Source organism: Zootoca vivipara, chromosome 1, assembly GCF_963506605.1.
Source record: "Zootoca vivipara chromosome 1, rZooViv1.1, whole genome shotgun sequence".
In the NCBI taxonomy this organism is placed as follows: Eukaryota; Metazoa; Chordata; class Lepidosauria; order Squamata; family Lacertidae; genus Zootoca; species Zootoca vivipara.
Genome location: NC_083276.1, coordinates 120,690,131 through 120,703,741, shown reverse-complemented (window position 1 = coordinate 120,703,741; position 13,611 = coordinate 120,690,131). Strand labels below are relative to the sequence as shown.

The 13,611-nt window shown below is 43.9% G+C and overlaps 1 protein-coding gene across 1 annotated transcript in view; it reads left to right on the top strand.

Moving 5' to 3' along the window:
• The window catches only part of TMEFF2 (transmembrane protein with EGF like and two follistatin like domains 2), a 232,862-nt gene that overhangs the window by 176,468 nt on the left and 42,783 nt on the right, over positions 1–13,611 (top strand). The window contains exons 6-7 of the mRNA XM_035132318.2: positions 2,667–2,815; positions 8,292–8,351. Of these exons, the coding sequence (XP_034988209.1) occupies positions 2,667–2,815; positions 8,292–8,351 (209 nt within the window). The remainder of the gene's footprint in view (positions 1–2,666; positions 2,816–8,291; positions 8,352–13,611) is intronic.

Below are 13,611 nucleotides of genomic sequence, written 5' to 3'. Positions count from 1 at the left end.
GATGTCTTAAGGCCCATGCGCATGGCAGATGCTACCAAGCTGCTTGGAAATCTTGTGCATGGCGTAAGGCATGGAAGCTTCACTTGAAAGCCCATGGAAATGTAAGGCCTTGTAAGGGTCAGGCTTTCCTCCCTGAAATCTAGTCCTTTATCTGTACATTTACAAGCCCCCTTCTCCCATTATTTCACTCTTGAATGTGCAAATTGATATTATTGCTACTGCCTCTTTCTGTTCTTTAATTTGTTACCATTTATACCTTGTAATGAACCCCATAAATTATATGGCGGGCGTGCAACATGGCAAAGTTAATAATGCTGCTGATTTAGCATTTCTCGGCTTTTAATTTTTGCAGCCTTGCAGAGATTTCGAGTAACAAAGCCCATACGCTTGTGTGCACAGAGAGCGAGAGCTGTGCTAAGTCTCAGAGAGGTTTTCTCAATGAACAACATCTCAACAAGAAGTGGACCAAAAGACAAGAGCATTGTTAGTTGTCTCCTGAGTTTTGCCGCACTGGTCTGCTCACACCCAGTGGTTGCTGATGCATTATGGGAACACTGGTGTGTAGGCATGATTTCTATAAAAGTTGGAGTGAGGAGATCTGCACATTCAACAGAGCATATGCAAAGCTCTGGGCCCTGTAGTAATCGGTACAATAGTCAGTCATGCTCAACCATGCAAAGGAAGAGGACATCTGGTCGCTACCTCCCGTTGTGACAAAACTTATGAAATAAAAATGCATAACTTTTACAAAAGCTGGCACTGTGGCCAAATCAAGCATGCAAATAGGTCCTGTGTTGTATAAATTATTAGGTCATTAATTTTCATTGAAGAACATGTGCATATTCCAAGCCCCACAATGATCTTTTTACTTACAAGATTGCAATGCTTCATCATTTCTCTGCTTATTATTCTCTTTGCTTCCTTCTTGGGGCAGAACGAGACACGAGGGGGCTGTCATTCATGTGCCTGCCCTAATTCATATATAAAGCAGGGGATAGGAGAGTCTTCCACAGCAAAAGGAGTGGGAGGACGATGACACTGGACCTCAATGCAACTGGTTTTCTAGGCCAGTGGTAGCCACAAGTATGGGACTCCAACTCCCATCTCCCCTGACCTGTGTGAGATTGTAGCCTCCCAAAAAAGCATTTTTCAGGTACAGCGCCCCAAACCACGTGTTTTGGGGTGTCACGTAAGATTGCTGCCCTGAAAAAGTACTTTGGGGGTGAGAATATAGCTCGAAATCACAAAAATGGCAGCGGCCATTTTGGCCGCTGTCCTCACAAGAAAAAAAGGGGGGTGTCCCATTCTTTCTGGGACAGTTGGCAGGTGTGGGTACTACCACCAAAGAGGTCCTCTCTCTGGGCAGCTCTGACTGGAAGGTTCTTACACATCTGAGCCTCTGGTTGCTATTGTACTGAAGTCCTGCTTGAAGACCTCCCATAGGTATCTGGGTTGGCTACTGTGAGAATAGGATGCAGGCCTACCCGGGCCTTTAGACCAGGCATCCCCAAACTGCGGCCCTCCATATGTTTTGGTCTACAACTCCCATGATCCCTAGCTAACAGGACCAGTGGTCGGGGAAGATGGGACTTGTAGTCCAAAACATCTGGAGGGCCGAAGTTTGGGGATGCCTGCTTTAGACCGATGAAGGATGAGGGCATAAATGTGTATCTTTATGTATATCTCTATAAGTTGCAGCGAAGCGATATTCAAGAGTACAGTCCATATAGCATCAAAATAAAATAAAATTCATCCAGTGATATAATGACAGTGATCCGGCTAATGACACTGTTTTGACGTGGTCTTTCTCAGTGTTCAACTCAGAAATTTATACAGTCAACTTCTAAGGAGCAGTGGTCATGAAAACTATGTTACGTACTATATGGACTGTACTCTTGAATATCGCTTTGCTGCAAATTATAAAGATATACATAATTATGTATATACAACTTATAAAGATATACATACATTTATGCCCTCATCATTCATCGGTCTACGTGTTGCCGCTGTTGTCTCAAGTCTGGAGCTTGCAACACAGCGGTTAGTTGATTTAGTGTCTACCTGGGCCTTTGGCATGAACCAGCAGGATCCTTCTTCTGTTTTCTTAGATCACACTTTCCCAAACTATTTTTGGGTTCCAACTTCCATCATCCCTTGCTAGCAGGACCAGTGGTCAGGAAGAGTGGGAATTCTAGCTGGAGACCCAAGTCTGGGGAAATGTCTTTATTGCTACAGTGGTGCCTCACTAGACAAATTTAATTCGTTCCACGGTTCTTTTCTTATAACGAAAAATTCATCTAGGGAATCCCATAGGAATGCATTGAATTTGTTTTGATTTTTTTTTTTTGCCCATAGGAACGCATTAATTGAATTTCAATGCATTCCTATGGGAAACCGCAATTCGCTAGACGAATTTTTCGTAAAACGAATTCGTCTAGCGAGGCAACCTCCGCTAGAAAAAACTTTCGTTAAGCGGAAATTTCGTTAAGCAGGGCATTCGTTAAGCGAGGCACCACTGTACTTAACACCTATCAAGTTAGCAGTGCAAACCCAGTTTTACTGCATTTCTGCTTTACAGAAATGGGAATGGGGTTATTACCCATTCTTAATAGCTAGGTTTTTTTTTTATTTGAGTTTTACGCTCGCCTTTTTTTTCATCCTTCCAGGTGCGTGTGCAACATTGACTGTTCTCAGACCAACTTCAATCCTCTCTGTGCTTCCGATGGGAAATCTTATGATAATGCGTGCCAGATCAAAGAAGCATCATGCCAGAAACAGGAGAAAATTGAAGTCATGTCTTTGGGTCGATGTCAAGGTAATGCTCCGAGCAAAATTCATTTCCAAGAGTGGTCCTTGTTCTTTTTTATTATTATTTTCTTTCGTGTGAGTGAAAGAGAAAGAAAAGGCGGGGGGAATGGAAGCGAGAAACTGCTTTATTATTAGACTCTTCTTACAGATCCCATCGAAGAGATGGGAGTGTATCTTTGTTGACCAGGACCACAATCCATTGTACAGTTCTACGTGATTGAATTCTGCTCTTCTGTACTAACAGCTCTCAGTGCTTTAGATTTCGACATCTTATCTCATCTGGTGGTTGTGATAACATTTACCATATTTTTCCTTTTATAAGACGACCCCTATTTTTTGGGACCCCAAATTAAGGAAATGGGGGGCATTGCCCAGAGTTCTTATGGCTCGCCGAAGCCACCCGTCGCCTGCCCACTCGCCGACAGCACCGCCAATCACCCTCCCAATTGCCGCAGCAGCAGCCAATCGCCAGCAAGCCTTGCCGCAGCCACCAATCACCCGCCCAATCTCCGCTGACAATCTCCTGCTCGCGGCTGCCGCCAATCCCCCCCCCCTCGGCACTATCAGTGTATAAGACAACCCCCAAATTTAAACATTTTTAATATATATATAAAATCTTCTTATACACGGGAAAATATGGTATTAGGGCAGCAGGGGCCCAGGTAAGCACTACCCCACATAGTCGATCACACAGACCATTTAAATAGTGGTGCCCGTCAACACTGGGGTGGGGTCTGAAAAAAATTATTGAGGGGGGCGAAGGGATGACAGCATAGCTGCCAAGTCTCCCGTATTTCCCAGGAAACCCCTGTTTTTCCAGCCATTCCTAGCTGGAAAAACGGATTTTATTTTATTTTCTCCCGGTTTACTTACCAGCCGGGGGAGGCTCCTTCTGCACATGTCACAGAAGCGATTTCTGGCATGGCGGCCATTTTGGAACTGGGCAAAGCAGCATCGAAAGTCGCTTCTGAGCATGCTCTCCGCCCAGTTCCAAAATGGCAGCAGCGCTTCTTCCGGTCTGCCGATCCCTTATTTTTCCGGCAGGAACTTGGCAGGTATGGATGACAGCCCCTAGAAGTTGGCTCCTATGCTGCAATATAAGTGGGGCATTAGTGCTCTCATGGCTTCCAAAGCACTGTCCAGCACTGTCCCTTACAAGGTGAGAGATGCTTGGGGTGGGGTAGCATGGCAGAACCAACCTGATACTCTTGCCATTACTTGCCTGTACAGCTCCAAGATCCCTCCAGTAAGCACCAGCAACAAGCTGTGTTTGTATACTGGGAAACCAGTAGTGCCCTCAACAATGCCATCACACAGGCCGCTTGCTGGATTAGGCTAGTTTCTTTCTGAATGGCACCCTTTGGGTTGTTTTCTTGTTGCTTTTAATAACAACTTTATTGAAAATTCAAAAAAGTACATAATTATATGTGCACCAAACATGGCGAGACATAAATAAGAGAGAGAAAGAGAGAGAGAGAGAGAGAGAGAGAAACAGAACCCATGTACAAGGGGAAATAAAGGGGGAAGGGGGAAATCCAAAACTGTGTATTTTACAAAGTTGTTATTGTACTTCACCAGATCTTAACCTATGACAGTATTTGTAAGAATGGATTCCAAATATCATTGAATTTGTCCATGGCAAGTCTGCATTTATATACAAGTTGTTCATATGTTGTGAGTTCGTAGAAGTCTTCAATCCAATTGTAGAAGGGAGCCGCATTTTTATTTTTCCAGTTCATCAGTATCAGTCTTTTTGCTGTTGTAAGGGCACAGAGAGTCCGCTCGTATAACATAGCTGTCAAGTTCTCCCTTTTTTAAAGGGAAATTCCCTTACGCTGAATAGGCTTCCTCACGAGAAAAGGGAAAACTTGACAGCTATGTTGTATAGTCCTTTTGTAAGGTTCCATGTGCTGGGTTTATAGTTCAAGAGGATAATTTGCTCTGTAAATGTAAAGTTGTTCCGTACAGTTTTGTTGATAGCTTTAATTGTTGTTGTTGTTGTTGTTTAGTCGTTTAGTCGTGTCCGACTCTTCGTGATCCCATGGACCAGAGCACGCCAGGCACTCCTGTCTTCCACTGCCTCCCGCAGTTTGGTCAAACTCATGTTGGTAGCTTTGAGAACACTGTCCAATCATCTCATCCTCTGTCGTCCCCTTCTCCTTGTGCCCTCCATCTTTCCCAACATCAGGGTCTTTTCCAGATAGCTTTAATTACTTTCTGCCAAAAATCTTTCAATATAGGACAATGGGGGGGGGGACCATATGTTTTAAAGAAGCATTATCGCTATTACATCTCTAACAGTTAGATACGTTAGATAGCCCTTTTTAAAACAACCATAATGGGGTCCAGTATATTCTAAATACTATTTATTGCTCTATGAGCCTCAATTTATGGTCCATAAATTGTTAAAGCGGTTAAAACAGTTTCCCACTGTGTGGTCAAAATTGAGGTCTCTACTTCTTTATGTACCCATTGGTACTGGCAAGGACAGGTAGAGCCCACTTTCTCTAGTTTTGTCCCCATCTTCCTCCCTGAAAAGTCACACAAGGATAATAAAGAGACGGAGGAGGAGGAGGAGGAGGAGGAGGAGGAGGAGGAGGAGGAGGAGGAGGAGGAGGAGGAGGAGGAGGAGGAGGAGGAAACTGACAGCCAACCCTGGGCTGGTTGTAAATAGTCAAGTCAAAGTTGCTTTGTTTTTGCAACCATCCTGGTCATTTCAACCAAAAGTGGTTGTAAATAAGGCAAGCCTGTGGGGGAAGGCTGAGGTTGGAGGGTCCGTGCCCTCAGTCACCCGCCACCACAGAGCACAGAGATACTGTACTTGTATAAGACTATGCTTATACCATGTATAAGACTATGCTTTTTCTTTAAAAATCATGCTTAAAAGTGGTCGGCGTCTTATACATGGGTAGTACATAGGGTGGACATTTGATTGGTTGCTGCCACAGCTGTCAGTGGCTATTGTGCGTGTTATTGGTTGCTGCGTCAATGGGCGGTGTTGATTGGCTGATGCTCCGGCAGTTGGGCGGGCGACTGGCAGCTTCTGCCGGCGATGGGACAGATGGGAGGTGCGTGCAGGTGAACGGTTTTCGACCACCCCCCCTCAAAAAAAGCTCAACAAACCTGGGTAATCCCCCCCCCCAAGCTGAACAACTCTGGGCAATCCTCCACAAAAAAGCTCAGCAACTCTGTGCCATCTCCCCACATTTTCTTAAATTTGAGTCCCCCAAAATAAGGGTGTCTTGTACACGGGGGCGTCTTATAGACGGAAAAGTACGGTAGGTTACTCTGAGCACAGGATTTGAATTTTCTTAGTTTGTAGCTTGCATGGCGCATAAAATGAACACCTCTCCGCTCCTGGAAGCAAAAGAGCAGTTCCCTCTTTTTTCAACCTGAGCCATTTCAGGTTGAGCTTACTTGTGGGAAAGCCCCATTGAACTCATTGGCATGCAGTCATCTTCTGTACGTGGTGCCTATACTGGAATCCACAGGCCCGCTGGGTTTCTGTTTTGTTTCATTCATAATCCCCGAGGCAGATGGTCCATTCTTGGAAGTGTGACAACTTGCCAGATGCCCTCTTAATTTAAGAAAACGTCCACTTGGGCTTTGGGCAAGGGTTTCATTTTTGATTTATTTATTTTTAAAGTGCATTTTTATCCCAGTGATTTCTTCCACTGTATCAAAACTGGGGTGATTTTGTTCTGCCATTTTTTAAAAAGTTAAATTCTGTTCCGTTCTGAAAAAAGAAACAAATGGAGGCACTAGGAGAAGCAGCAGGAAGAGTCACAAAACAGGCCTTTAAACTATTTTCTAAAACTATTTTCTTTTCCCCCGTCTAACATCTCCACTGAAGCTGAAGGTCATTTCAGACACATGGACCCAGCCATATCTTCTACACCTACATATTAAGAAGCTTGGGGTTTTTTTTTGTTATCCCTTTATGTACTTTTTTAATCCATTCTTCTTTAATGGAGGTGATTGTTGAAAATGCCAGCAATTCCCCCCCCCCAAAAAAGCCAGATCTATAACAGCATAAAATATATAATTTCACAATTATGTCATTGTATTGCTTTTGAAAAAGTATGTATTCATTCAGGAGATCTTTGACCTTACCCATTATTCTGCCTTTTGTTAAACAATCAGACAGATAGCTGTGACCATGGAGACTACTCTTCAAGTGAATGGAAAAGCCCCTTCCTTTACAGTGAATAGGAGTATTTTCTTTGAGATACCAGCAATACATATGTTTTCCAGCCAACCCAACCATTCAGCAAGGCATGCAGTACAGACCTCATGCCTGTAGCATTATGCACTGAATGAGCATCCGTGGTAAAAAAAAATCCCGTGTACAAGACAGCTTCACACATTCAGGGTGAGTTTAACCTCGAGCCACATTCAAAAGCGTGACCCTCTCAGCTAAGTTATCTGAGGTGGTGCCATTCCTGTGAGGCATTTGAACTGGTTTTTCAAGGAAGTGTGGGAATGTTAAGGATAGTAGGAAAGGATATATTGGATAATTATTATCCTTCCTTCGCTCACGCTAGTAAGTGATGTAGCAGAGCAAATTCCCCTCAATGTAGCTGGAAGCTAGTTTGCAGATTCGTTTGAATCTCTTAGTTAAGATTATTTCCTGGCGTCCCCTTTAATCCCTCTTAAAAGATTAAAGACACAAGAGTCTTTCTGAGTGAAGTCGCAACAAGTTTATTCACATTTCAGTTCGTGATATGATTCCTGAAAGGCAGGCTTTACACAAATAAACAGTGAGTTCATCTCATAAGGAGACTGAACTCATGTGCTGCTGGCTGAGAGCCAGCAGACAGCAAAATTACACTAAAACAACAAAATGGCTGCAAGAGAACAGCAAGACAATAGAAAGACAAAACAGAATGAGGAAATGGCTGCATGATTCAGTTCTTTTAAGGAGTCAGCCACACCCATTTCCCAGGTCACATGCAGGGGGAGGAAGCTCCAGACCAATGGAACAGGAAGTTACACTGCCTGTGCCTACTCTAGGGAAACAAGGAATGTTGCATTTGACTGCACCAATGGATTGCATCCCACAGGAAGCAGGCAAGAAGGGCATATGAACTGTTCCTGTGTTACCATTCACTGGTAGAGTAAAGCTAGCTTGTGGGAGCTCTGGGTTGTATCCAAGGAAGTCGTCCCATTCATGCAAGGACTTCCATTTCCACTATGGAACTTCCACTCCATCTCCTCTCTGTTCATGTGTGCGACCCATATCCCCAAAATCTGCTCCAGGGGCTTGTGGGGGAACCCCCTAATGATTTTTTGGGGGGGTGTGGAGGTTCAGAGAAGAGAGGGAGGAGGCATTATGTTGCACAAGCAGAAGTCCTTGCAAAAACAGGCTAACTTTGTTGGGTACGATCCTGTGCTGCGATTCAAAAGTAGAAGACAACACGTTACCAGAACAGGAAATGCCCGAGCAGAACGTAGCAAAACAGGACACATGTTTTGTCTTTCAGATAACACAACCACCACTACAAAGTCAGAAGATGGACATTACGCAAGAACGGATTATGCAGGTAAGTGTTAACACGATGCTACTCCAGGAAGCGTTTATTTTATTTTATTTGGTGGAGGGACACATTTCCTTTGGCTATATTTGTGAAATTGAAACCATAGGTGGTTGCATCTTTAGTTCTCTATCTCTATCTGTATCTCTATCTATCTATATCCCTATCGCTATTTTCTCGGTGATGAAGGATTATCTTAAGGAGGATTTCAAGCTTCAGTCGAGGAATTAGTCACTAATATATGCATTTGTACACACTTTCTCCTCATATATGCAATTTTGCATACATTATTCGGTTGGAGAACTTCATTGCAAAATTCAGAGCAGTGCAAATATCAGTCCACATATTGTTTCATGAAGTGGAATTTAGGAAGATTCCCCTTCAAAATGAATGCAAACTGAATCATATTTCTCTGTGTGTGTCTTTATACTGTCCACAGACCTCTTTGGCTCTTGCTAACCAAGTAACTGGGACCCAGGTGGCGCTGTGGGTTAAACCACAGAGTCTAGGGCTTGCTGATCAGAAGGTCGGCGGTTTGAATCCCTGCAACGGGGTGAGCTCCCATTGCTCAGTCCCAGCTCCTGCCCACCTAGCAGTTCAAAAGCACGTAAAAGTGCAAGTAGATAAATAGGGACCGCTCCGGCGGGAAGGTAAACGGCGTTTCCGTGCGCTGCTCTGGTTTGCCAGAGGCAGCTTTGTCATGCTGGCCACATGACCTGGAAGCTGTCTGCGGACAAACGCCGGCTCCCTCGGCCTATAGAGTGAGATGAGCGCCACAACCCCAGAGTCGGACACGACTGGACCTGATGGTCAGGGGCCCCTTTACCTTTACCTAACCAAGTAACTATCGCTAAGAGAGCTCAGAAATGTCTCAGTGGCTTTTAAACCTAGACCTTACACAATACTGACCAGCTTTGAACTTGTTTATTTGGTGATGGCGATGCATGATGGCTGATATGTCACTGAGGTCGAGTTTATTCTCCGTTCGCAAATATGCTGGAAAAGTTATGTGATATTCCATCAGTGAATAATAGCTACATTTGAAGTGTGAGTTATCTCAGGTTAAAAGTTGCCTTCCGTCACGTTCCCCAAAATATGTGTACTTATTGAGTTTGCAGTACAGTGGTACCTCGGTTTATGAACACAATTGGTTCTAGAAGTCTGTTCATAAACTGAAGCGTTCATAAACTGAAGCGAACTTTCCCATTGAAAATAATGGAAAGTGGATTAATCCGTTCCAGACAGTCCGCAGAGTACTTAAACTGAAGCGTTCATAAACTGAAGCGAACTTTCCCATTGAAAGTAATGGAAAGTGGATTAATCCGTTCCAGACGGGTCCGCGGAGTACTTAAGCTGAAGCGTTCATAAACTGAAGCATGGGTGTAATTGGTTCCGGAAGTCCGTTCATAAACTGAAGCGTTCATAAACTGAAGCGAACTTTCCCATTGAAAGTAATGGAAAATGAATTAATCCGTTCCAGATGGGTCCGCGGTGTTCATAAACCGAAAATTCATAAACCGAGGTGTTCATAAACTGAGGTTCCACTGTACTTAAATTAATTCCATGCAATTTAAGTGCTGCAATTAATCAGTTAAAAGCCAGAATAATCAAAGATTAAAAAATCATTAATCAGTTGACAGCGCTGCTTTTAAATCTGACACCTCCTTTCATCTTAACAAGGAAACTCCCCCAAACATCACTGCCATTTTTCTTACCGCCTGCCTCGTATACATTTGTGTTAATCAAGGCAGCATCCACAACGCTTCAAGTTCATTCAATAAAAAAGAAAGGGAGAGATCAGCATGTCACGAAGTTGAAACCAATAATTTCTTATAGTTCTTTTCTGGCTGTTTGAGTCTTCAGACCGAGCAGAAATACGCATTACAACATTTGCCTATGGATGCAAAGTTAATGAGATATTTTAGAACAGATTGTGGTGTGGTTTGTGTGGGGGGTTTGGGGGGGATGATAAATGGCTTTAATTTGTCTAGAAACTCCAGTAAAATATAGCCCCAGTTCAAGCTTAATATAGCATTTTTTGAAATATTACATATAATATGTAAATGTTATTTAAGGTCTTATCGACTGTTGTCTGTTCAGGCGGGGAGCGGTTGTCTTCATTTCATTTCATTTCAGATCTGCTGTACCAGAAGGACTAATTTGCAAGGAGTCTTAAGTGCTTGTGCAAATTGTCACAGCTTGACTTTAGTACTGAGAATAGGAATACTTGGAGTTATCATTTAAAAACATGGCAAGGGATGTATAATTGCTTCCGCTTGTGGTTTCCTTTGTGTCAGGGAAATGGAGTTTTGTGAAGGCAAGACCCTGTTAGTTTCAGAGGAGATGTTGAAGCCAAACACTTGGCTTCTGCCCTTGGCGTGCCAGACAATGGAAAGATGAAGTGTGTCTTGTTTTTTTGGCATGTGCCGAGGTTCACTTATTAAGATTTTGCTGGCCCCGTGAGACACCCAGGTGTTCGCCATCTATCTGTGATGTGCGGTGCGAATAACAATAGGCTATGTTTGTGCGTGTACAATGCGCATTTTTATAAAAACCTGTCTCCTTGTTTTAAAATGACCTTTGTGCTGGATATTTATAAAAGCATAATTATGGCTTCAGCTTGTGAAGACGCCGAGTTCAGAAATAATTGCCCTGATCCCGTAAGTGGGGCTCAAGAGTGGAAATATCAGTACTAATGGTTACAGAGCAATCAAAATCCCGGGCACCAGGGAACTGGGGGACAGAGTGAGGAATCCATTGCTGCATTTCGAAACCTGGTAGCTCATGTTGGCCACAGCAAAAGGGGATAATTCCATCCCCTCATTATTTGCTGAAACAGCTCTGGGAGACCCTCAGATTGGCCTCCGTTCATAGAAGCCAACTCCTAGGGGCCAAGGGGTCTTTACCCCCCATAAAATATTTAAGGGGCCAGGGCCCCCGCAAAGTTGTTGGGCATGGCCATTCGAATGGTGTGTGTGCACCGTGTCATGTGGTTGACTATGTGATACAGGCAGGGCTTACCTACCCCCCCCCAAAAAAAAATATTTTATGCAAGTTAGCACCCCTGCCCCCTTGAATCAGACCCCCCCAGGGGATCCATGGGGGTTTGTATCCTTTGCACCCAATGTGTTGTTGGTGGTTTCTTACTGATAGCAGAGATAATCCTAAGGAGAAGGGTAGGATAGCAAGCGTAAGGTGTTGCATTCTCAAATATTTAGAGCTTATTGGATTCTGCTCTTAGGCTGCAATCCTAACCATGTCTACTCAGGAGCAAGTCTCACGTCCCAGACAGAAGGCCTCACTCCTGATGGTGTGCCATCTTTTCATCCATGGTGATTGCATTCTTCTGAACCTGCATCTTGAAATCCAGAAAGGGGCCTCCAGCTTCCCGTACAGCTTTTAAGGAATAACCTTCACTGGGGAACTTAAGTCAAAAGGATCTATGTTTAAAACAGCCAAACGCTTTGCAAATTATTAATCAGGTAACAATAAAAACCAAGGTTCATGAGAAGTTCACGCCTCGGTTTTAGGGACATTTACAAAACCCTGGACTCCTTACCGTTCGTAGCTTTCATCTTATCTGCCACGCTGCTTTGATTGTATTTAGAGATTATTTTATGGATGCTGCCTGTGCACTTTGGCACAGTGGATTTTAATGCCTCTCATATTGCTGATTACTATACAAGGAAATAACATTTTCTCTTTGATAACATCCCTGAAATGATGTCGTCTGATTACTCGCTCGGGATCTATAAAAGAGGGTCCTTGGTGTGTTTGTTTTGCTGGGAACTCTTGGGAGATTTGTCCAGCTTTATTTCAGATTTTGAGTTACATTTACCGGGGTGGGGATCACATAGGAATGCTTTCTGCTCTAAAAAATACTAAAGGCCATGTCATTGATCACTATCCTTTTTCTGACAGAGCATGATCTCAAATTGCATTGTTTCAGTCTTCTTATCAAGCTCCTTGTGTGTTTTAGGGGGGCATTCAGCCATGATTCAGGTCCCCAAAGGGTAACCCCCATAGTCAGAAATTAGGCAAGCTCCCAAGGAAATAAAGGTGTTTTGTTACTGTGGACTCTGCCTGGTTCCCTGTAGATTCACTTCTCGCAGTGAGGAAACCGCCAGAAGGCCATCGAAGCTGGACCTCAGTGTCTGAGGTGAACGATGGGGGTGGAGACGCTCCTTCGGGTATACTTCAGGTTCCCCATCCATGATTTAGAAAGTCTTGAGGGTAGAGGAATCCTGTTTGAATACTTGTTGGAAATGAAGGCTTTGCACTTATCTAGCTCACAGAGGTATCCTAGGTGACTCCATCTGGGTGGAAATTTCCTCCCCAATTGAACAAATGTATGAGAATCTTGATCCCAAGCCTTCTTGCTGTCAGTGGTGTTCCTTTGTCATGTTTAGTAATAAACGACAAAAGTCTGAAAAGGAAGCCTGTCCTAGATTGTAATTTGTAACATTTTAAAGTAGGTCAAATTCTGAGCTTAAACTACCTGACAGTGTCCCTTCAAATTAAGGAGGCTTTTTAAAAAACTAAAAATTACTATGTGTCAAACCTTTTGCCTAAGATATTGAAAAATCATAACGGCCTGTAACTTTGCTTTAGGATAAAAGGTAAATCTGGCACTCTCTCTTTTCTTTATGATATTAGTGGGTGGGGAATTTCACGTAACACATCCAAGACATATATATTCCAAAGCACAAGAGAAGACACTGAGATGCTGCTCATTCGGGAATCTAAAAACCAGGGGCACCAACTTCCCACACACATTGAAGGGACCTGGCATCATGTGACATGTCCCACTCCCACCCAGGGCACCAGCACTCTCCCATCAGTGGTGGGAGATGAGGGCACAGAGTGTGATCTTCACCATCCATGCTTCCTGCACCCACAAGTGCTCGCCTGGCAGTGGTGGGGGATGGCAGCCCCCTCAATATTGGGGGGCTCAGTCCCTTCCCCATGAATATTGAGGGGGACGAAGCCCCTTCTGCCCCCTGTAGTTGGCACCTCTGCTGAAAAGGAATCATGAACATCATTGCCCATTTCACACAATTGTCCTAGTGTGCAGAGTCTATACATGTCGCCATGTGGTTTCTGTTCTGAGGTTTGTCCTCACAAAAATGCGTTGAACATCCCATGCTGGAGGGGCATGCCTAAGGGTTAGACAGGTCCCGTCCCCCCCAAAAAAGGCACAGGTCCAGGCAGGTGCAAAAATCATGCCTCTCCCCTTTGGGTCAGAGTGGCCCCAGATCACTCCTCAGCT